Raw genomic sequence first — 24,642 nt, forward strand, 5'->3', positions numbered from 1 at the left:
TTCATAAAAATGTGTTTTCTTTTGTATTATTTATTGTAATTAACGTTAGAATAATTATGTGTAAGCTATCACACGACTCTTATGCTCAAAGGCTGTTGCTATAGTTATCATCAATTGTGCTGAAGTAGTACTTTTCTATCCATGCAAAGCGAGTAGTCTCGTATCAGTGCTTGTGTCCAGAACCGGCCTGCTGACTGCCAAGGCCGAACATCGAGTACTGTGACGCAGACAAAGCACAGACATGGCGAGATCGCGAGTGTCAGCACATGTGCATATCTGAATAATAATATATTGTGTCTAACTGGGGCTGCTGAAATTACCCCCCTTCCTTCAGCAGCCGCCTCAGCGATGTAACCAGGGACCTCCCAAATAAATACAGGAGCACGTGGGCTGGACTTAAAAGTGTAGGTTGTTTCTGTAACTAGAGTACAGCCCAAAGCCACCTCTCCTCATTGAGCAAAATTGAACTCTGTCTCTGCATGATTCCTTGCTTCTTGTCTGTTTAATAGATGTCATCAGTGTTTGAACCTGACATTAAGGAATGTTTATGACAAGATTTTAACCAAAATAGAATGTGAGATATAACAGGATAATGCATTCATTGATTATTTGTATGCAAAACGCTTGCAAAACAGTGGGACCTCAAAAATTTACTGTGGGAGCCCATTTTTATGACTTGATGGGGTCTCTGGGATCCCGTTTTGAAAATTCCAAGCGCCAACACAGATGGATGGATGGATGGATGGATGGATAGATAGTGTTGGATTTGGTTGTCTTTTTATTTCCTAGTCAGATTTGAGAACAGCTAAAGTGTGAGCCTTTTACATAGACCTTGAATTTGGAATGTTGGAATGAAGACATAACAATCCCTATCTCAACTGTCCGAAGTAGGGAGGAGAAGAAGAGGGGCGGGTGAGAGTGAGTGAGGAGGGAGAAACTGCCATTTTAGGATGAGATCAATTTGGACCGAGCTTTGAAATGTTTTATCTGGATTGATCTCCCAAGGCGCTTTGGTAATAAAATAGAAAAATGAGCAACCTCTGTCTCTGATTGATTTAAAACCAGCTTATGTGTCATCAAACAATCTGGGGGCGTTGACCGAAGGAAGAACAGGTCCAAAACGCAACAATAGATAGATGGATGGATGGATAGATTGATGGATAGATAGATAGATAGATAGATGGATGGATAGATGGATGGATAGATAGATATTAATTCCTTCAGGAGAGTTCCCTGAGGAAACTTAAATATGATGGGCATATTGGTCCGTGCAAAACAGCAGCAGGCGTCTGTGGCCTGCGGGCCGATCCTAATACTAATCAAATATCATAGCAAGGGCCAGGGCCTTGACTTTGACACGTATATTATGAGACCAAGTCATATTTTGGAAGACAAAAGAACTGCACTCTACCTTTAGAGCAGAACTGGCATGGCAGTTTTGTCCCGTGAATCCCGGGTCACAAAGGCAGCGTTGATCCAGACAGTCGCCATGTCCCCCACAGTGGCCCTCACAGGCCGGCCCGACATAAAAGTTCCCAACACCCCACTGGACGTCCGAGTGCTGCTGGTAAAACCTGAAGCGCACCGCACTAAAGGACCCGGAGAAAGAAGTGGAATCCTTTGGGTGATGTCAAAAGTTTAGTTAAACAACATGCATTGGCCTTTTTCAAGATTCATACGACAAACGTTTGAATAATTGATATTGTGACAATAAATAGAACCGTCAATAATGGAGCGCATGCATGACGGGAGCATGAAATATTAAGGACTGCATGTTTCTCCACATACCTGCCAGCCAGGCCGTCGGGCAGGGGATAGACGGCCCGCTTCCAGCCGTCCGCCGGGAAGAAGACTGATGGCTGGGAGACCTGACCTCCACAGCGGGGATCAGCAGGTAGACACTGAGGAACCAGGTACTTCCACGTCACACCAAAGTCTGCAGAGTACTGGACGTGGACTTGTCTGTCGGCAGGGCGGTCGGGCACGACGCAGCCGACCGCGATCTGAAAGGAAGCACGTGTTTAAAGCCTTGAATGACTTCATTACTTGAAGACAGCAATCACCCTGTAAAACTGTATCAAAGCAGCCGAGAAAGTAAATTATTCTGTTCTTCTTACCAAGCTCTCCAAATTGAACTTCTCTCAAAATGCTGAGAGCTGGATTGAATCGTATCTGCATGATCCAACACAAGCTGTATCAGTTGACAACTGCAGCTCTGACTCTGTGGAGTCCCTCCGGGGTCAATATCAGGCCCCCTTTAAAAACCCCGTTTCCATATGAGTTGGGAAATTGTGTTGGATGTAAATTTTCAACCCATATTCAGTTGAATATGCTACAAAGACAACATATTTGATGTTCAAACTCATAAACATTTTCTTTTGTGCAAATAATCAACTTTAGAAATTGATGCCAGCAACACGTAACAAAGAAGTTGGGAAAGGTGGCAATAAATACTGATTACGTTGAGGAATGCTCATCAAACACTTATATGGAACATCCCACAGGTGTGCAGGCTAATTGGGAACAGGTGGGTGCCATGATTGGGTATAAAACAGCTTCCATGAAATGCTAAGTAATTCACAAACAAGGATGGGGTGAGGGTCACCACTTTGTAAGCAAATTGTCGAACAGTTTTAGAACAACATTTCTCAATGAGCTATTGCAAGGAATTTAGAGATTTTACCATCTATGGTCTGTAAAAACATCAAAAGGTTCAGAGAATCTGGAGAAATCACTGCACGTAAGCGATGACATTACGGACCTTTGATCCCTCAGGCGGTACTGCATCAAAAACCGACATCAATCTCTAAAGGATATCACCACATGGGCTCAGGAACACTTCATAAAACCACTGTCAGTAACTACAGTTGGTCGCTACATCTGTAAGTGCAAGTTAAAACTCTACTATGCAAAGCGAAAGCCATTTATCAACAACACAGAGGAACGCCGCCGGCTTTGCTGGGCCCGAGCTCATCTAAGATGGACTGATGCAAAGTGGAAAGGTGTTCTGTGGTCTAGACGAGTCCACATTTCAAATTATATTTGGAAACAGAGGACGTGGTGTCCTCCGGAACAAAGAGGAAAATAACCATCCGGATTGTTATAGGCACAAAGTTGAAAAGTCAGCATGTGTGATGGTATGGGGGTGTATTAGTGCCCAAGGCATGGGTAACTTACACATCTGTGAAGGCACCATTAATGCTGAAAGGTCCATACAGGTTTTGGAGCAACATATGTTGTCATCCAAGAAACGGTATCATAGACGCCCCTGCTTATTTAAGCAGGACAAGTGTTACAACAGCATGGCTTCGTAAAAAAAGACTGCGGGTACTTTCCTGGCCCGCCTGCAGTCCAGACCTGTCTCCCATGGAAAATGTGTGGCGCATTATGAAGCGTAAAATACGACAGCGGAGACCCCGGACTGTTGAAGGACTGAAGCTCTACATAAAACAAGAATGGGAAAGAATTCCACTTTCAAAGCTTCAACAATTAGTTTCCTCAGTTCCCAAACGTTTATTGAGTGTTGTGAAAAGAAAAGGTGATGTAACACAGTGGTGAACATGCCCTTTCCCAACTACTTTGGCACGTGTTGCAGCCATGAAATTCTAAGTTAATTATTATTTGCAAAAAAAAAATAATGTTTATGAGTTTGAACATCAAATATGTTGTCTTTGTAGCATATTCAACTGAATATGGGTTGAAAAGGATTTGCAAATCATTGTATTCTGTTTATATTTACATCTAACACCATTTCCCAACTCATATGGAAACAAGGTTTGTATTTATTTAGCCTCCATATTAATGATTTTCCACTGTTTGTCCTGAAGCTGAATGCTTCATGTGTGCAGACGACACGCTTGTCTCTCATAGTCATCATTGTCGACGTCCCACTGGGGTGAGTTTTTCCTTGCCCTTATGTGGGCTCTACCGAGAATGTCGTTGTGGTTTGTGCAGCCCTTTGAGACACTTGTGATTTAGGGCTACATAAATAAACATTGATTGATTGATTTTTTCTAAACTAAAACTAGGGAAATGCGTAGTGTTCTGGGCTTCAGTACAGTGTTGATCTCCTGAAGACATGATTTTATTTCACAATTCCTTGAGAGAAAAAAAGGCCTGGTTAGACATTGTGTATGTCATGTGTGCCTTCCTCGGGTGAAGCTAGGATTACAGCTATGTTGTTATTATGCAGTTTGTTCCTCATGTATGTTATGTTGCAGCTATTTCAAATAGTTTTCTCAATTTGTTCTGGCCCAAAATAAATTGTCCCTTTGAAACATAATGTTGTCTTTGTGTGTTGTATGTAGAGCACATTGCTCAGCAGAGTTCAGTCATGCAAATGCTTGTCAAGTTGATGCACAGATTGTATTATTCTCCACTGCAATAACAGCACTGAAATGAAGGCTAAATGTCAGGCTTTCCTCTGACAGTTTGACTACGTTTTAGTTTTTTCCTCTGCATTTGTTTGTTTCCTCTGTGTTTACTATTTCCTGTCCTTAGTTCCTGTCTAGTGCTCTTATTTTGGTTCGGCTTCCTGTCTGTCTCCCTGTGTCCTGTCTTCACTCAGCTGCGGCTGATTGGCATCTGGTCACACCTGGTGTCAATCAGCCAGATGCTATTTTACCTGCTTTGTTCCTCCCAGTCAGGGTTGGATCATTGTATTGTATCGCATTGTCGTTGCCACATGTCAATCTTGTCGTGCTACCTGTCATGTCATTTTGTTACAGCCCCTACCTGTCATGCTACACCAGGGGTCGGGAACCTTTTTGGCTGAGAGAGCCAAGAAGCCAAATATTTTAAAATGTATTTCCCTAAGAGCCATATAATATATTTTTTTTAACACTGAACACAACTAATCGCGGGCATTTAAGTAAGACCAACATTTCCAGAGTATAATAAGTCTCTTATTCTTTATAATAACATTGTTATTCTGAAGCTAACTGTGGAGGGGGCGTGGCCTACAGCAAAGCGGGATGTTGCCAGGACCGGCCTCGAAATCAGCGGCAGGTGCGTAGAAGGCCCACCTGGGCCTTTTTATCTAATCACCTGTCGCTCTGTTATAAGCAGCAGCCAGGAGAGACAGAGTTGGGGCTGGAGCCAGAGCGCGAGTAAGGACGAAAGAGAAAAAGACAATTGCTGTAAAGCAACTGAGAGAAAACTAAAATAAAACAATATTGTAACCCTAAAACAGGCTCTTGGTGGTGTGAAGAACCCCCAGAAGGGCAAGCCCCACACTAACCAATAATACATGAATTACTTCTTACCATTAACGCAACTTCTTGAACATAAAAATGCATGAGAATGTTTTATATTTTGAACGTTGTTTTTAAAACTGTGATTACAAGTGGAATTATTCATTACTTATCGTGTTAAGCAATGTCAGCTCAGATTTATCCGAGAGCCAGATGCAGTCATCAAAAGAACCACATCTGGCTCTAGAGCCATAGGTTCCCTACCCCTGTGCTACACTTTGTCCTGGTCGTCCTAGCGGTAAGCTGTTTCTGTTAGCGTTAGTTATTTCCATTTTTTTCTGTTTGCTATCAGCTCGCTTCCATGCTAAAGTTCCTTTTTGTTTTTCTAGCTCCCAGTGCTAGCTCCCTTAGTTGGTTATTCCGCCCACGTGCGTGCTTTTTGTTGGTTCTTGTTTAGTTTTAATTAGGGTCCGACCCTATTGAAACTGTAACGTTTTATTATTATTATTAGGGTCCGCCAGGCCCTTTGCAAAGGACTCCACAGGAGTCCTTTGCAAAGGGCCAAGGACCCTATTGACATTATTATTATTCTTTATTATACCGCACCATCGCACCCTAATTTGACCCCCTTAACATGCTTCAAAACTCACCAAATTTGGCACACACATCGGTATGGTGGACCTTCCCAACCTATTAAGCAAACAAACCCCAAAAAAGAAAATTGCGCGCTAGCGCCCCCTAGGAAGAGACAAAAAACCGACTGCTTGTAACTTCCGTTAGGAATGTCGTAGAGACATGAAACAAAAACCTCTACGTAGGTCTGACTTAGACCTACATTTCCAATTAGAAATGTCTATACCTAAAATCGGGCTTCACGGTGGTAGATGGGTTAGTGCGTCTGCCTCACAATACGAAGGTCCTGCAGTCCTGGGTTCAAATCCAGGCTCGGGATCTTTCTGTGTGGAGTTTGCATGTTCTCCCCGTGAATGCGTGGGTTCCCTCCGGGTACTCCGGCTTCCTCCCACCTCAAAGACATGCACCTGGGGATAGGTTGATTGGCAACACTAAATGGTCCCTAGTGTGTGAATGTGAGTGTTAATGTTGTCTGTCTATCTGTGTTGGCCCTGCGATGAGGTGGCGACTTGTCCAGGGTGTACCCCGCCTTCCGCCAGATTGTAGCTGAGATAGGCGGCAACGCCCCCCGCGACCCCAAAAGGGAATAAGCGGTAAAAAATGGATGGATGGATATACCTAAAATAGACAGAAATTTTGCAAAAACTAATTCAAAGCAAAATTTTCGCAAAAAATGCTATTTTTGCCTCTTTGAGCTCTAATTTGACCCCCTTAAAATGCTTCAAAACTCACCAAACTTGGCACACACATCAGTACTGGCGAAAATTGCGATCTAATGAAAAAAACAAACCCGAAAATTAAAAAATGCGCTCTAGCGCAATTTTTGAATAAAACAGACAAAACTGCTTGTAACTTCCAGTAGGAATGTCGGACAGACATGAAACAAAAACCTCTATGTAGGTCTCACTTAGACCAACATTTTAATGATTGACATCCTGCAGCAAAAATCAACAGGAAGTTAAAAATCACGCCTTCAAAATAAAAGTTTTGTAAACACCCGTCACCTTTATTCAAACTTTATCTCCTCTGAGCCCGTTTTTTCGTTTCGGCTTTAAACTCGCACAGGAGAGACTTTGAACCCTTCTGATTAAAAGTTATTGAAAGAGTTTTGATAAGTTCTCCGGTTTGGATTTTACGCGCCTTCAAAAAACTCCTGCGCAAATTTTCCTAAAAAAATGCCATTTTTGCCTCTTTAAACTGTAATTTGACCCCCTTAAAATGCTTCAAAGTGCAAGTTAAAGCTCTACTATGCAAAGCAAAATCCATTTACCAACAACATCCAGAATCGCCGATCTGTAATTTCACCCCCTTAACATGCTTCAAAACTCACCAAATTTTACACACACATCAGGACTGGTAAAAATTGCCATCTAATAAAAAAACAAACCCCACGAATCACAATTGGGCTCTAACTCCACCTAGGAAAAAACCCAGGCAAAACTGCTTGTAACGTCTGTTAGGAATGTCGTAGAGACATGGAACAAAAACCTCTATGTAGGTCTGACTAAGATCAGGGCTTGAGAAGCGGCCGCAGCAACCAAAGGCGGACCCGACCAACGCTGCTTGCAGCTTTAATTAAATCATGTCTTCTTATCCAATGCCTGCCTCCTTCTCTGCATCTTGGGGTTCCACAACAAATACCCTTGACACTAAAAGGGCATTAATGGGAGGGGAAAAGAAGAAACTAAATAGTTACTTTTCACAGTAACGCATTACTTTTTGGGGCAGGTACCTGAGTTACTTTTGAAATAAAGTAACTAGTTACTGTAACTAGTTGCTGGTTTTCAGTAACCAACCCAACACTGGTAGTCATGTGTTTTATGACATTGCATTGTCTCCTTTGAAATCCACTAATCTAATCTAACCTTAAACTGCATGACCCAGCCCTTCTCTGGGATGATGTCATGCGTGACGGTGTAGACCTCTCTCCCATCGGCGCCGCCACACACCATCCCTCCGTCAGGCGAGCTGCAGAAACGCTGCACTGAGCAGTCCTCGGAGAACAGCCAATGATCGCTGACTATCGACAGTGAAAAACAGAGAAAACAAGACCTTCAGTTTGCTGTCAGAAGACTGGAAGAAGTGTCGGTATTAGCGGGAGGCTGGACTGTGCTGTACCTATCGGGGCCTCCTCGTGCTCACTCAAGTCACTCATCGGTCCGGAGGTCTCATCGGCCGCAGCTCTCTCGTGGTTGGGCAGGGCCAGGCCGCCAAATGTGTCGGAAATCTGCGCACGCGTGTCGGAACCGGCGATGAGGACATTGTCAAGAGCCCAGTCACTGTGGTCGACGCCATCGTGCTGAGGCTGCCACCAGCGCACACGCACTCCTTCTTGGCGAGCAGCAGGGGGCAGCAGAACATTAACAAACCTGTTTGGAGGACATTTTTCATTTTAGGCTAAATTGGGCGTCCATGGAGAATGTGTTCCTAGTTAGCAAATAACTCGGTGTGACACTTTTTTGTGCTTAATGTTCAGGTGGTTCCTCCTTGTGTCCCAACTTAAAAGTGAGATAAGAGCTATGTTTGAGCTAATTGTTATGCTTTAAGTCAGGAGTCAGCAACCTTTTTGAAAGCAAGAGCTACTTCTTGGGTACTGATTAATGCCAAGGGCTACCAGTTTGATACACACTTAAATAAATTGCCAGAAATAGCCAATTTGCTCAATTTACCTTTAAAAAAAAAAATAAATAAAAATAATAATAAATAAATATATATGTATATATATATATATATATACATATAGGGCTTCACGGTGGAAGAGGGGTTAGTGCGTCTGCCTCACAATACGAAGGTCCTGCAGTCCTGGGTTCAAATCCAGACTCAGGATCTTTCTGTGTGGAGTTTGCATGTTCTCCCCGTGAATGCGTGGGTTCCCTCCGGGTACTCCGGCTTCCTCCCACCTCCAAAGACATGCACCTGGGGATAGGCCCCTCCCACCTCCAAAGACATGCACCTGAGGATAGGTTGATTGGCAACACTAAATGGTCCCTAGTGTGTGAATGTTGTCTGTCTATCTGTGTTGGCCCTGCGATGAGGTGGCGACTTGTCCAGGGTGTACCCCGCCTTCTGCCCGATTGTAGCTGATATAGGCGCCAGCGCCCCCCGCGACCCCAAAAGGGAATAAGCGGTAGAAAATGGATGGATGGATATATATATACATATAAAAATGGGTATTTCTGTCCGTCATTTCGTCGTACATTTTTTTTCTTTTTACCGAAGGTTTTTTTGTAGAGAAAAATGATGAAAAAAACACTTAATTGAACGGTTTAAAAGAGCAGAAAACACGGAAAAAAAGAAACTTTAATTTTGAAACATAAATTATCTTCAATTTCGTCTCTTTAAAATTCAAAATTCAACCGAAAAAAATGAAGAGAAAAGCTAAGTAATTTTAATCTTTCTGAAAAAATTCAAAAAAGAATTTATGGAACATCATTAGTAAGTTTTCCTGATTAAGATTAATTTTACAATTTTGATGACATGTTTGAAGGTTGAAATTCACTTTGAAATAAGATTTAAATTTGATTCTACAGATTTTCTAGATTTGCCAGAATAATTTTTTTGAATTTGAATCATAATAAGTTTGAAGAAATATTTCACAAATATTCTTCATTGAAAAAACAGAAATTAAAATTTATTTACTATTCATTACAAAAAAAAAAAAAAAAAAAATTACTTGAACATTGATTTAAATTGTCAGGAAAGAAGAGGAAGGAATTTAAAAGGTAAAAAGGTATATGTGTTTAAAAATCTTAAAATCATTTTTAAGGTTGTATTTTTTCTCTAAAATCGTCTTTAAAAAAGTTATAAGAAGCAAAGTAGAAAAATTAATGAATTTATTTAAACAAGTGAAGACCAAGTCTTTAAAATATTTTATTGGATTTTCAAATTCTATTTGAGTTTTGTCTCTCTTAGAATTAAAAATGTCCAGCAAAGCGAGACCAGCTTGCTAGTAAATAAATACAATGTAAAAAATAGAGGCAGCTCACTGGTAAGTGCTGCTATTGGAGCTATTTTTAGAACAGGCCAGCGGGCGACTCATCTGGTCCTTACGGGCCACCTGGTGCCCGCGGGCACCGCCTTTGTGACCCCTGGTCTAAGTTGTGCACAAAAATTTGAGTGACAAGCATCCCTGCCATTAGTTAGCGTCACAAATGTCACAGTCAAACTCGTAAGGTCCGCCCCAAAAATGTAGTCTCACTCGCTAGCATTAGCTTATAGCTCGAGATATACAGTACAGGCCAAAAGTTTGGACACACCTCTCCTCATTTATTGCGTTTTCTTCATTTTCATGACTATTTACTTTGTAGATTGGCATGACAACTATGAATAAACACATGTGGAGGCATGTACTTAACAAAAAAGGTGAAATAACTGAGAAAATGTTTTATAAAGTTAAAGTACTAATGATTGTGGTGAAATTTGTCATCTGCGTTTGACCCGTCCCCTTGTTCACCTCCTGGGAGGTGAGGGGGGATTTAACCCCCAATTCCAAGCCTTGATGCTGAGTGCCAAGCAGGGAGGTAATGGCTCCCATTTTTATAGTCTTTGGTTTGACTTGGCCAGGTTTTGAACTCAAAACCTACCCATCTCAGGGCGGACACTCTAACCACTAAATCAGTGGTTCACAAACTTTTTTCAGTGATGTACCCCCTGTGAACATGTTTTTAATTCAAGTACCCCCTAATCACAGCAAAGCATTTTTGGTTAGAAAAAAACAGATAAAGAAATAAAATACTGCTGCTCCTTCACATGGAGAGGAGCCAGATGAGGTGGTTCGGGCATCTGGTCAGGATGCCACCCGAACGCCTCCCTAGGGAGGTGTTTAGGGCACGTCCAACCGGTAGGAGGCCACGGGGAAGACCCAGTACACGTTGGGAAGACTATGTCTCCCGGCTGGCCTGGGAACGCCTCGGGATCCCCCGGGAAGAGCTAGACGAAGTGGCTGGGGAGAGGGAAGTCTGGGTTTCCCTGCTTAGGCTGTTGCCCCCGCGACCCGACCTCGGATAAGCGGAAGAAAATGGATGGATGGATGGAAATAAAATACAGCACTATGTCATCAGTTTCTGATTTATTAAATTGTATAACAGTGCAAAATATTGCTCATTTGTAGTGGTCTTTCTTGAACTATTTGGAAAAAAAGATGTAACAATAACTAAAAACTTGTTGAAAAATAAACAAGTGATTCAATTTCTCCACATAGAAGTAATCATCAACTTAAAGTGCCCTCTTTGGGGATTGTAATAGAGATCCATCTGGATTCATCAACTTACTTCTAAACATTTCTTCACAAAAAAAGAAATCTTTAACATCAATATTTATGGAACATGTCCACAAAAAATCTAGCTGTCAACACTGAATATTGCATTGTTGCATTTCTTTTCACACTTTATGAACTTACATTCATATTTTGTTGAAGTATCATTCAATAAATATATTTATAAAGGATTTTTAAATTGTTATTTTTACAATATTTAAAAAAAATCTTATGTACCCCTTGGCATACCTTCAAGTACCCCCGTTTAAGAACCACTGGGTTAGAGTGTCCGTTAGAGTGGTAATTATATTTTAGTTTCTTCAAAATAGCCACCTTTTGCTCTGATTACTGTTTTGCACACTCTTGGCATTCTCTGGATGAGCTTCAAACACACCTGTGAAGTGAAAACTAATTCAAGTGATGACCTCCTGAAGCTCTTGGAGAGAATGCCAAGAGTCTAAGAAGCAGTAATCAGAGCAAAAGGTGGCTATTTAAAAAAAAAAAAAACTAGAATATTAAATATGTTTTCAGTCATTTCACCTTTTTTTGGTAAGTACATAACTCCACATGTGTTCATTCATAGTTTTGATGTGACAATCTACAATGTAAATAGTCATGAAAATAAAGAAAACACATTGAGTGAGGAGAATTACCATGAATTGATTAACGTGGACCCCGACTTAAACAAGTTGAAAAACTTATTGGGGTGTTACCATTTAGTGTTCATCAGAGGTCCTCTCCAAGGTTTCTCATAGTCAGCATTGTCACTGGCGTCCCACTGGGTGTGAGTTTTCCTTGCCCTTTTGTGGGTTCTTCCGAGGATGTTGTAGTCGTAATGATTTGTGCAGTCCTTTTAGACATTTGTGATTTGGGGCTATATAAACAAACATTGATTGATTGATTGATATGTACTGTACTGTGCAATCTACTAATAAAAGTATCAATCAATCAATCAATCAAAAGAAGGTGTGTCCAAACTTTTGGCCTGTACTGTACATAACTTTGTTTTCCAACCATGGGAAATATTTTCACTGAAACACTTGGGAGAATAGAGTCCTTAAAGTGTAAAACAAAAGCACAAAGTTGTAAAAGGTGCATTTTTAAGGCATTTAAAGTTTGTAAAGAGTTCTTCTTTGGGTGAAAACAATGTAGAACATGATTGGTGACTCAGAGAAATCAGTATTGAAACATCTTCAATTAGATTTCAGCCCTTTGAGACACTGGTGATTTAGGGCTATATAAATAAACATTGATTTAAAGTACTCAGGCATGGGCGATATATGGATTTTATCGATAAATTGTCTTGCATAGCCCCCCAGGAGCTTTTATTTCCTAAAAGATACAATTTAAATCAAATTCGAATGTTGCTCAGAGTTGGATGTAGTGTGTGCAATGTTGTTTCAAAACTAGTCTTTGAGCAATGAAAATAAAAAATATCTCTGACATTTGTATTCATTAGTTTCTTTAAAAAGTATGAAAAAATGTAATTTGAATTTTTGGGCAGAAAAATCAAAGATTTTCCTTCGAGGCCCAGACTTTAGTTCTCACCCAGGCTTGGTGTACAGATCATAGAAGATCTCGGTCAGCAGACGCCAGTGGATCCCTCCGTTCAAGCTGAACTCCAGGAGCACGCCCTGGTTACGGTTGCTAGGTGGGATCATGCAGCCGTACATGAAATAGAACTGGATGAACTCCGCGTCGGTCAGGTTGAGGTCCACTGTCACCAACTGACGGCTACAACTCTGCAAAGAATAACAGGTGTTGAAACCTTCCGCCAGTAACCGGAGGAAGGAATGAGGGCGAGTACTTACGCCGCTGAAGTGCAGAGCAGCTCCCGAGGCCACAGCCCCGCACACGCTGCTGAGCTTACCACCGGTCAGGGTGTGCCAGTGGCTGAGAGAGGGAGCCCGGCTGAAGCTGTCCTTCAGCTGGGAGGGCAGTGGAGACACTGGCACCTCACAATACTCCCCACCCCAGTCTGGATCACACCTGATGGAGAAAGGTTAGGCTGTGCTTGAACAAAACCCCAAACCAGTGAAGTTTGCACGTTGAGTAAATGGTAAAAAAAAACAGAATACAATGATTTGCAAATCCCTTTCAGCCTATATTCTATTGAATAGACTGCAGAGACAAGATATCTAATGTTTGAACAAGTTACTTTTTGCTTATTTAGAATTTAAGGCTCTGGATGCTGTGGGGCTGTCTTGGTTGACAAGACTTTGCAGCATCGCGTGGACATCGGGGGCGGTACCTCTGGATTGGCAGACCGGGTTGGTGGTTCCTCTCTTTAAGAAGGGGGACCGGAGGGTGTGTTCCAACTATCGTGGGATCACACTCCTCAGCCTTCCCGCTAAGGTTTATTCAGGTGTACTGGAGAGGAGGCTACGTCGGATAGTCGAACCTCGGATTCAGGAGGAACAGTGTGGTTTTCGTCCTGGTCGTGGAACTGTGGACCAGCTCTATACTCTCGGCAGGGTTCTTGAGGGTGCATGGGAGTTTGCCCAACCAGTCTACATGTGCTTTGTGGACTTGGAGAAGGCATTCGACCGTGTCCCTCGGGAAGTCCTGTGGGGAGTGCTCAGAGAGTATGGGGTATCGGACTGTCTTATTGTGGCGGTCCGTTCCCTGTACGATCAGTGCCAGAGCTTGGTCCGCATTGCCGGCAGTAAGTCGAACACATTTCCAGTGAGGGTTGGACTCCGCCAAGGCTGTCCTTTGTCACCGATTCTGTTCATAACTTTTATGGACAGAATTTCTAGGCGCAGTCAAGGCGTTGAGGGGTTCCGGTTTGGTAACCGCAGGATTAGGTCTCTGCTTTTTGCAGATGATGTGGTCCTGATGGCTTCATCTGACCGGGATCTTCAGCTCTCGCTGGATCGGTTCGCAGCCGAGTGTGAAGCGACCGGAATGAGAATCAGCACCTCCAAGTCCGAGTCCATGGTTCTCGCCCGGAAAAGGGTGGAGTGCCATCTCCGGGTTGGGGAGGAGACCCTGCCCCAAGTGGAGGAGTTCAAGTACCTAGGAGTCTTGTTCACGAGTGAGGGAAGAGTGGATCGTGAGATCGACAGGCGGATCGGTGCGGCGTCTTCAGTAATGCGGACGTTGTACCGGTCCGTTGTGTTGAAGAAGGAGCTGAGCCGGAAGGCAAAGCTCTCAATTTACCGGTCGATCTACGTTCCCATCCTCACCTATGGTCATGAGCTTTGGGTCATGACCGAAAGGATAAGATCACGGGTACAAGCGGCCGAAATGAGTTTCCTCCGCCGTGTGGCGGGGCTCTCCCTTAGAGATAGGGTGAGAAGCTCTGCCATCCGGGAGGAACTCAAAGTAAAGCCGCTGCTCCTTCACATCGAGAGGAGCCAGATGAGGTGGTTCGGGCATCTGGTCAGGATGCCACCCGAACGCCTCCCTAGGGAGGTGTTTAGGGCACGTCCAACCGGTAGGAGGCCACGGGGAAGACCCAGGACACGTTGGGAAGACTATGTCTCCCGGCTGGCCTGGGAACGCCTCGGGATCCCCCGGGAAGAGCTAGACGAAGTGGCTGGGGAGAGGGAAGTCTGGGTTTCCCTGCTTAGGCTGTTGCCCCCGCGACCCGACCTCGGATAAGCGGAAGATGATGGATGGATGGATGGATAGAATTTAATGGTGGCACGGAGGAAGAGGGGTTAGTGCGTCTGCCTCGCAATACGAAGGTCCTGCAGTCCTGGGTTCAAATCCAGGCTCGGGATCTTTCTGTGTGGAGTTTGCATGTTCTCCCCGTGAATGTGTGGGTTCCGTCCGGGTACTCCGGCTTTCTCCCACTTCCAAAGACATGCACCTGGGGATAGGCCCCTCCCACCTCCAAAGACATGCACCCGGGGATAGGTTGATTGGCAACACTAAATGGTCCCTAGTGTGTGAATGTTGTCTGTCTATCTGTGTTGGCCCTGCGATAAGGTGGCGACTTGTCCAGGGTGTACCCCGCCTTCCGCCCGATTGTAGCTGAGATAGGCACCAGCGCCCCCCCGTGACCCCAAAAGGGAATAAGCGATAGGTAATGGATGGATGGATGGAGAATTTAATGCCTGCAACATGTTTCAAAAAAGCTGGCACAAGTGGCAAAGAAGACTGAAAAAGTTGCAGAATGCTCATCAAACACTTATATGGAACATCCCACAGGTGTGCAGGCTAATTGGGAACAGGTGGGTGCCATGATTGGCTATAAAAACAGCTTCCCAAAATATGCTCAGTCTTTCACAAGAAAGGATGGGGCGAGGTACACCCCTGTGTCCACAACTGCGTGAGCAAATAGTCAAACAGTTTAAGAACAACATTTCTCAAAGTGCAATTGCAAGAAATTTAAGGATTTCAACATCTACGCTCCATAATATCATCAAAAGGTTCAGAGAATCTGGAGAAATCACTGCACTTAAGCGGCAAGGCTGAAAAACCAACAATAAATGCCCATGTCCTTGGATCCCTCAGGGGGCACTGCATCAAACAGCAACATCAGTGTGTAAAGGATATCACCACATGGGCCCAGGAACACTTCAGAAAACCACTGTCAGTAACTACAGTTGGTCACTACATCTGTAAGTGCAAGTTCAAACTATACTATGCAAAGCCAAAGCCAAAGCCATTTATCAACAACACCCAGAAACGCCACTGGCTTCGCTGGGCCCGAAATCATCTAAGATGGACTGATGCAAAGTGGAAAAGTGTTCTTTGGTCTGCCGAGTCCACATTTCAAATTGTTTTTGGAAACTGTGGATGTTGGGTCCTCCGTACCAAAGAGGAACAGAACCATCTGGACTGTTATAGGCGCAAGTTCAAAAGCCAGCATCAGTGATGGTATGGGGGTGTATTAGTGCCCAAGGCATGGGTAACTTACACAGGTACATACAGGTTTTGGAACAACATATGTTGTCATCCAAGCAACGTCTTTTTCATGGACGCCCCTGCTTATTTCAGCATGACAATGCCAAGCCACATCCAGCATGTGTTACAACAGCGTGGCTTCGGAGTAAAAGAGTGCGGGTACTATACTGGCCCGCCTGCAGTCCGGACTTGTCTCCCCAAATTTGTGGCGCATTATGGAGCGTCAAATACCACAACAGAGACCCCGGACTGTTGAACAACTTAAGCTGTTCATCAAGCAAGAATGGGAAAGAATTCTGCCTGAAAAAGCTTCAAAAATGTATTTCCTCAGTTCCCAAAGGTTTACTGAGTTGTGTTAAAAGGAAAGGCCATGTAACACAGTGGTAAAAATGCCACTGTGACAACTTTTTTGCAACATGCTACTGCCTTTAAATTCTAAGTTAATGATTATTTTAAAAAAAAATAAGTTTCTCTGTTCGAACATTAAATATCTTGTCTTTGCAGTCTATTCAAGTCAATATAAATTGAAAAGGATAATAATTGTATTCACACAACTTTCCAACTTCACTGGTTTTGGGGTTTTGTAATTGAACGTCCTTTGAAGTTGACAAGTCAGTTGACATTTTAGTGGGACAATCACAGCAGAAACACAAGTGTGGTACTTAGACAAACACACAAGTTTGGTACTTACACAAACACAAGTGTGGTACTTACACAAACACACAAGTGTGGTACTTAGACAAACACACAAGTTTGGTACTTACACAAACACAAGTGTGGTACTTACACAAACACAAGTGTGGTACTTACACAAACACAAGTGTGGTAACTTACACAAACAAGTGTGGTACTTACACAAACACAAGTGTGGTACTTACACAAACAAGTGTGGTACTTACACAAACAAGTGTGGTACTTACACAAACAAGTGTGGTACTTACACAAACACACAAGTGTGGTACTTAGACAGACACACAAGTGTGGTACTTACACAAACACACAAGTGTGGTACTTAGACAAACACACAAGTGTGGTACTTAGACAAACACACAAGTGTGGTACTTACACAAACAAGTGTGGTACTTACACTAACACAAACACACAAGTGTGGTACTTACACAAACACACAAGTGTGGTACTTACACAAACAAGTGTGGTACTTACACTAACACAAACACACAAGTGTGGTACTTACACAAACACACAAGTGTGGTACTTACACAAACAAGTGTGGTACTTACACTAACACAAACACACAAGTGTGGTACTTACACAAACACAAGTGTGGTACTTACACAAACAAGTGTGGTACTTACACAAACAAGTGTGGTACTTACACAAACAAGTGTGATACTTACACAAACACACAAGTGTGGTACTTAGACAAACACACAAGTGTGGTACTTACACAAACACACAAGTGTGGTACTTAGACAAACACACAAGTGTGGTACTTACACAAACACACAAGTGTGGTACTTAGACAAACACACAAGTGTGGTACTTAGACAAACACACAAGTGTGGTACTTACACAAACAAGTGTGGTACTTACACAAACAAGTGTGGTACTTACACAAACACACAAGTGTGGTACTTAGACAAACACACAAGTGTGGTACTTACACAAACAAGTGTGGTACTTACACTAACACAAACACACAAGTGTGGTACTTACACAAACACACAAGTGTGGTACTTACACTAACACAAACACACAAGTGTGGTACTTACACAAACACATAAGTGTGGTACTTACACTAACACAAGTGTGGTACTTACACAAACACATAAGTGTGGTACTTACACAAAAACACAAGTGTGGTACTTACACAAACACAAACACACAAGTGTGGTACTTAGACAAACACACAAGTGTGGTACTTACACAAACAAGTTTGGTACTTACACTAACACAAACACACAAGTGTGGTACTTACACAAACACACAAGTGTGGTACTTACACAAACAAGTGTGGTACTTACACTAACACAAACACACAAGTGTGGTACTTACACAAACACACAAGTGTGGTACTTACACAAACACACAAGTGTGGTACTTACACAAACAAGTGTGGTACTTACACTAACACAAACACACAAGTGTGGTACTTACACAAACAAGTGTGGTACTTACACTAACACAAACACACAAGTGTGGTACTTACACAAACACATAAGTGTGGTACTTACACAAACACATAAGTGTGGTACTTACACAAACACACAAGTGTGGTACTTACACAAACACAAACACACAAGTGTGGTACTTACACAAACAAGTGTGGTACTTACACTAACACAAACACACAAGTGTGGTACTTACACAAACAAGTGTGGTACTTACACTAACACAAACACACAAGTGTGGTACTTAGACAAACACATAAGTGTGGTACTTAGACAAACACATAAGTGTGGTACTTACACAAACACACAAGTGTGGTACTTACACAAACACAAACACACAAGTGTGGTACTTAGACAAACACACAAGTGTGGTACTTACACAAACACAAAAGTGTGGTACTTACACAAACACAAGTGTGGTACTTAGACAAACACACAAGTGTGGTACTTAGACAAACACACAAGTGTGGTACTTAGACAAACACACAAGTTTGGTACTTACACAACCACAAGTGTGGTACTTACACAAACACAAACACACAAGTGTGGTACTTACACAAACACAAGTGTGGTACTTACACAAACACAAGTGTGGTACTTACACAAACAAGTGTGGTACTTACACAAACACAAACACAAGTGTGGTACTTACACAAACACAAGTGTGGTACTTACACAAACACAAGTGTGGTACTTACACAAACACAAGTGTGGTACTTACACAAACACAAACACAAGTGTGGTACTTACACAAACAAGTGTGGTACTTACACAAACACAAGTGTGGTACTTACACAAACACAAGTGTGGTACTTAAACAAACACAAGTGTGGTACTTACACAAACACAAGTGTGGTACTTACACAAACACAAGTGTGGTACTTACACAAACAAGTGTGGTACTTACACAAACAAGTGTGGTACTTACACAAACACAAGTGTGGTACTTACACAAACACAAGTGTGGTACTTACACAAACAAGTGTGGTACTTACACAAACACAAGTGTGGTACTTACACAAACACAAGTGTGGTACTTACACAAACACAAGTGTGGTACTTACACAAACACAAGTGTGGTACTTACACAAACACAAACAATAGTGTGGTACTTACACAAACACAAACACAAGTGTGGTACTTACACAAACACAAGTGTGGTACTTACACAAACACAAGTGTGGTACTTACACTAACACAAGTGTGGTACTTACACTAACACAAGTGTGGTACTTACACAAACACAAGTGTGGTACTTACACAAACACAAGTGTGGTACTTACACAAACAAGTGTGGTACTTACACAAACAAGTGTGGTACTTACACAAACACAAGTGTGGTACTTACACAAACACAAGTGTGGTACTTACACAAACACAAGTGTGGTATTTACACAAACACAAGTGTGGTACTTACACAAACAAGTGTGGTACTTACACAAACACAAGTGTGGTACTTACACAAACACAAGTGTGGTACTTACACAAACACAAGTGTGGTACTTACACAAACACAATTGTGGTACTTACACAAACACAATTGTGGTACTTACACAAACACAAGTGTGGTACTTACACAAACACAAGTGTGGTACTTACACAAACAAGTGTGGTACTTACACAAACACAAGTGTGGTACTTACACAAACACAAGTGTGGTACTTACACAAACAAGTGTGGTACTTACACAAACAAGTGTGGTACTTACACAAACAAGTGTGGTACTTACACAAACACAAGTGTGGTACTTACACAAACACAAGTGTGGTACTTACACAAACAAGTGTGGTACTTACACAAACACAAGTGTGGTACTTACACAAACACAAGTGTGGTACTTACACAAACACAAGTGTGGTACTTACACAAACACAAGTGTGGTACTTACACAAACACAAGTGTGGTACTTACACAAACACAAGTGTGGTACTTACACAAACACAAGTGTGGTACTTACACAAACACAAGTGTGGTACTTACACAAACACAAGTGTGGTACTTACACAAACACAAGTGTGGTACTTACACAAACACAAACAATAGTGTGGTACTTACACAAACACAAGTGTGGTACTTACACAAACACAAGTGTGGTACTTACACAAACACAAGTGTGGTACTTACACAAACACAAACAATAGTGTGGTACTTACACAAACACAAACACAAGTGTGGTACTTACACAAACACAAGTGTGGTACTTACACAAACACAAACAATAGTGTGGTACTTACACAAACACAAGTGTGGTACTTACACAAACACAAACAATAGTGTGGTACTTACACAAACACAAACAATAGTGTGGTACTTACACAAACACAAGTGTGGTACTTACACAAACACAAGTGTGGTACTTACACAAACACAAACAATAGTGTGGTACTTACACAAACACAAACAATAGTGTGGTACTTACACAAACACAAGTGTGGTACTTACACAAACACAAACAATAGTGTGGTACTTACACACAGGAGCTTTGCTGGCAGCGTCCATGACCAGAACACATATCTGGACATCCGTCTCCGATGTAGAGGTTGTCTAGAGCCCAGGTCTGCTGCTTGTCAAAGGGAGCCTGTTGGAACCAGCGGAACCTTGTGGCAGGAGATCTACAACATAGGTCATCACTATGAAAAAACTGAATCCACGAAATGAAAAGTCAAGAGCACAAACAAATGCTGTTGGTAACATGGCTGTCTTCAAATAGTCTAAGATTTGATTCAGAAAAGTCTGATTCAACAATCAATCATTAATGTTCCCTCCTCCCTTTGCACACAGCAGCTGAGTTGGGAGAATAATTTGTGTCCATCATGTCTTTTTGAAATATGAGTGAAATATTCCTGTTGTCCAGACTAGGGTTGTACAGTATACTGCTATTAGTATAGTACCACCATACTAATGAATCATATTCTGTACTATTCGTCTTCACATTGTGACATTGCTGCTTTTTACGAGCGGAGGAGCATGTTCGGCAGCGCACAATCACAGAGTACCGTATTTTCCGCACTATAAGGCGCACCTAAAAACCAGACATTTTCTCAAAAACTGACAGTGCGCCTTATAATCCGGTGCGCCTTATATATGGACCAATATCGAGCCACAACAGGTCTCGCAACTACGGTAAGCAGCCGCCCATTTCATTTTCCCTCGTAGTAGAAGAAGTGCACGGTGCATGCTGTGATATAAGACTGCGGGAGGCGTGTCATTTCAGTGTGTTTATGTAAAGAGCCCAAAATGGCTCCTATTAAGAGACACACCTACAACACAGAGTTTAAAAGCCTACTGAAAGCCACTACTACCCACCACACAGTCTGATAGTTTATATATCAATGATGAAATATTAACATTGCAACACATGCCAATACGGCCTTTTTAGTTTACTAAATTACATATTTAAATTTCCCGGGAGTTTCGTCTTGGAAACGTTGTGTAATGATGACGTGTACGCAAGACGTCACGTTTTTTTAGGAAATATGAGCGCTGCACACACACACAGCTAAAAGTCGTCTGCTTAAACGGCATAATTACACAGTATTTTGGACATCTGTGTTGCTGAATCTTTTGCAATTTGTTCAATTAATATTGGAGAAGTCACAGTAGAAAGATGGAGTTGGGAAGCTTTAGCCTTTAGCCACACAAACACACGGTGATTCCTTGTTTAAAATTCCCGGAGGTGAAACTTTCCTATGGATCAGAGCGCGGTCAAGCCAACATGGATCACGACGGAATGTCAACCAGCAGTTTTCGGTGAGAAAATTGTGGTAAAAAGTCGCCTCTGAGCTTGTGCCGTCCATACAGCTGCCGTCGACTCTCCTGAGACATTAGCGTCAAGACACCAGTGGAGACACACCTCCGACTATCAGGTACTGTTAAACTCACTAAAACACAAGCAACACAATAGAAAGATAAGGGATTTCCCAGAATTTTCCTAGTAAATGTGTCTAAAAACATCAGAATCCGTCCCAATGCAATCGCGTTTTTTTTGCAAACTTTATCGTGGATGTTCTCTAATAAATCCTTTCAGCAAAAAATATGGCGAAATGATCAAGTATGACACATAGAATGGACCTGCTATCCCCGTTTAAATAAGAACATCTCATTTCAGTAGGCCTTTAAAGGGGAACATTATCACAATTTCAAAAGGGTTAAAAACAATAAAAATCAGTTCCCAGTGGCTTGTTGTATTTTTTGAAGTTTTTTTCAAAATTTTACCGGTCCCGGAATATCCCTAAATAAAGTTTTAAAGTGCCTTTTTTTCGCTCTCTGCGAAGACACTGGCCATTTCCCTGTGACGTCACACAGTGCTGCCAATGTAAACAAACAATGGGAATACCACAGCAAGATATAGCGACATTAGCTCGGATTCAGACTCGGATTTCAGCGATTTAAGCGATTCAACAGATTACGCATGTATTGAAACGGATGGTTGGAGTATGAAAATATTGAAGAAGAAACTGAAGCTATTGAGTGAATAGCTATTGACGCTATTCGTCGCGGACTAAACGATCAGGACTTTCGCATCTTGTGACACTGGAGCAACTTAAATCCTTCGATTGGTAAGTGTTTGTTTCGCATTAAATGTGGGGGGAATGAAACGTAATATAGTTGCAAATGCATCTGCAGGTTATCCATACATCTCTGTGCCATGTCTGCTTTAGCACCGCCGGTAAATAGCATGTTAGCATCGATTAGCGTAGCATGTTAGCATCAATTAGCTGGCAGTCAACATCAACAAAACTCACCTTTGTGATTTCGTTGACTTTATAGTTGCAAATGCATCTGCAGGTTATCCATACATCTCTGTGCCATGTCTGTCTTAGCATCGCCGGTCAAATGTGGAGACACTCTGGCACATTCAATGGGGGTCTGGCGGAAGACACTTTGGCATCTTGGGGCCAGTGGTGCAACTTGAATCCCTCCCTGTTAGTGTTGTTACACCCTCCGACAACACACCGTCAAGGCATGATGTCTCCAAGGTTCCAAAAAATAGTCAAAAAAAACGGAAAATAACAGAGCTGAGACCCGGTGTTTGTAGTGTGTTGAAAATGAAAATGGCGGGTGTGTTACCTCGGCGACGTCACATTCTGACGTCATCGCTTCCAGCACGGTAAACAGAAAGGCGTTTGATTCGCCAAAATTCACCCATTTAGAGTTCGGAAATAGGTTAAAAAAATAGATGGTCTTTTTCCTGCAACATCAAGGTATATATTGATGCTTACATAGGTCTGCTGATAATGTTCCCCTTTAAAGTCAAGGTGATCAGTCACACAGTAGAAGACGGGAATAGAGCAGCAGTGAGAGAATTGAACATTAACAGCAGCAACACTGACTACTTTAATGACGACTTGGACGAGACGGAGCCGGACATGTTGGATGCCGTATTCGCTCAACTGTTTGATTCAAACACTGAAGAAGAAGAATTTGAGGGATTGGTGGATGAGGAATAACTTAATAAAGTGAGCTTTACATGTTTATTTTGTGTGTTGTGTTGTGTGACATCATCCTTTGAGCAACGTTGAGTTATTGATATATTATTGCTTTGCACCATTTCCAGTGTTACTATATTGTGATTGCACTAACCTTTGATTTACCGTAACAGTATCAGACTGTTTTTTACCTGTTTATTGATTCGGGGAAAATAACAAAACAGCTGTTTATTCATTTTGGGAGTGAACAGAGTTGTCAGAACGCTGGTTTGTAATCTATTAATAAAGTTTGACTGACCTATCTGACTTTATTGTTGACATTCCCTTTAGCGCAGCTCCATCTAAAGCAGGGGTCGGGAACCTTTTTGGTTGAGAGAGCCATGAAAGCCAAATATTTCAAAATGTATTTCCGTGAGAGCCGTATAATATTTTTTAAACACTGAATACAACTAAATGCGTGCATTTTTAACTAAGACCTGTCATGTCTTTGTGATCATGCTCTGTTTAGTTATGTTCTGTTTTGTTTTTGACTCCATTAGTTCCTGTTTTTGCACACCCTGTTTTGTTTTTGTTTCCATGACTACCAATCAGTTCACCTGTTTTCACGACTAACGCACCTGATTTACTTGATCTCATGTACCTGTTGTCAATCACCACGTCACCATTTAAGCCTGCAGTTGCCAGGCAGTCAGCCTGGCGACATCACCTTCTACTCACCCTCTATCACCTCCTACACACCTATGTCATCCATACCGATGATCCATGCTCTTTCTCGGTCCAAGTAAATTTTTCATGCCATGGTTTAATGTTCATAGTTCTCCCATTGTGCGAGTTTTAGTTTTCTTAGCCAAGTTTTTAACCTCCACTGAGAGCGCCTTTTGTTTATGCCCTTTGTTTTTGTAAATTTTTGAGTTAAGATTAAAGATGTCATTACCTTCACGCCATGTCCGTTCCAATCGCTTTGCACCACGGGAAAACAAACCACACCATAGTCCAGGTCTTGACAGGACCAACATTTTTAGAGTATAATAAGTCTCTTATTCTTTTTAATAACATTGTTATTCTAAATGTAACCAATAATAAATATAATACTTCTTACCATTAATGCGACATCTTGAACAGGTGCAATGGAAAACGGATGGTTG

At 42.1% G+C, this 24,642-nt stretch overlaps 1 protein-coding gene across 1 annotated transcript in view; it reads right to left on the reverse strand.

Moving 5' to 3' along the window:
* The window catches only part of LOC133562879 (reelin-like), a 304,500-nt gene that overhangs the window by 21,348 nt on the left and 258,510 nt on the right, over positions 1–24,642 (reverse strand). Inside the window, 7 exon segments of the mRNA XM_061916689.1 lie at positions 1,412–1,589; positions 1,789–2,003; positions 7,691–7,845; positions 7,944–8,194; positions 12,628–12,821; positions 12,891–13,068; positions 20,540–20,680. Of these exon segments, the coding sequence (XP_061772673.1) occupies positions 1,412–1,589; positions 1,789–2,003; positions 7,691–7,845; positions 7,944–8,194; positions 12,628–12,821; positions 12,891–13,068; positions 20,540–20,680 (1,312 nt within the window).

Source organism: Nerophis ophidion, linkage group LG12 (genome assembly GCF_033978795.1).
Source record: "Nerophis ophidion isolate RoL-2023_Sa linkage group LG12, RoL_Noph_v1.0, whole genome shotgun sequence".
In the NCBI taxonomy this organism is placed as follows: Eukaryota; Metazoa; Chordata; class Actinopteri; order Syngnathiformes; family Syngnathidae; genus Nerophis; species Nerophis ophidion.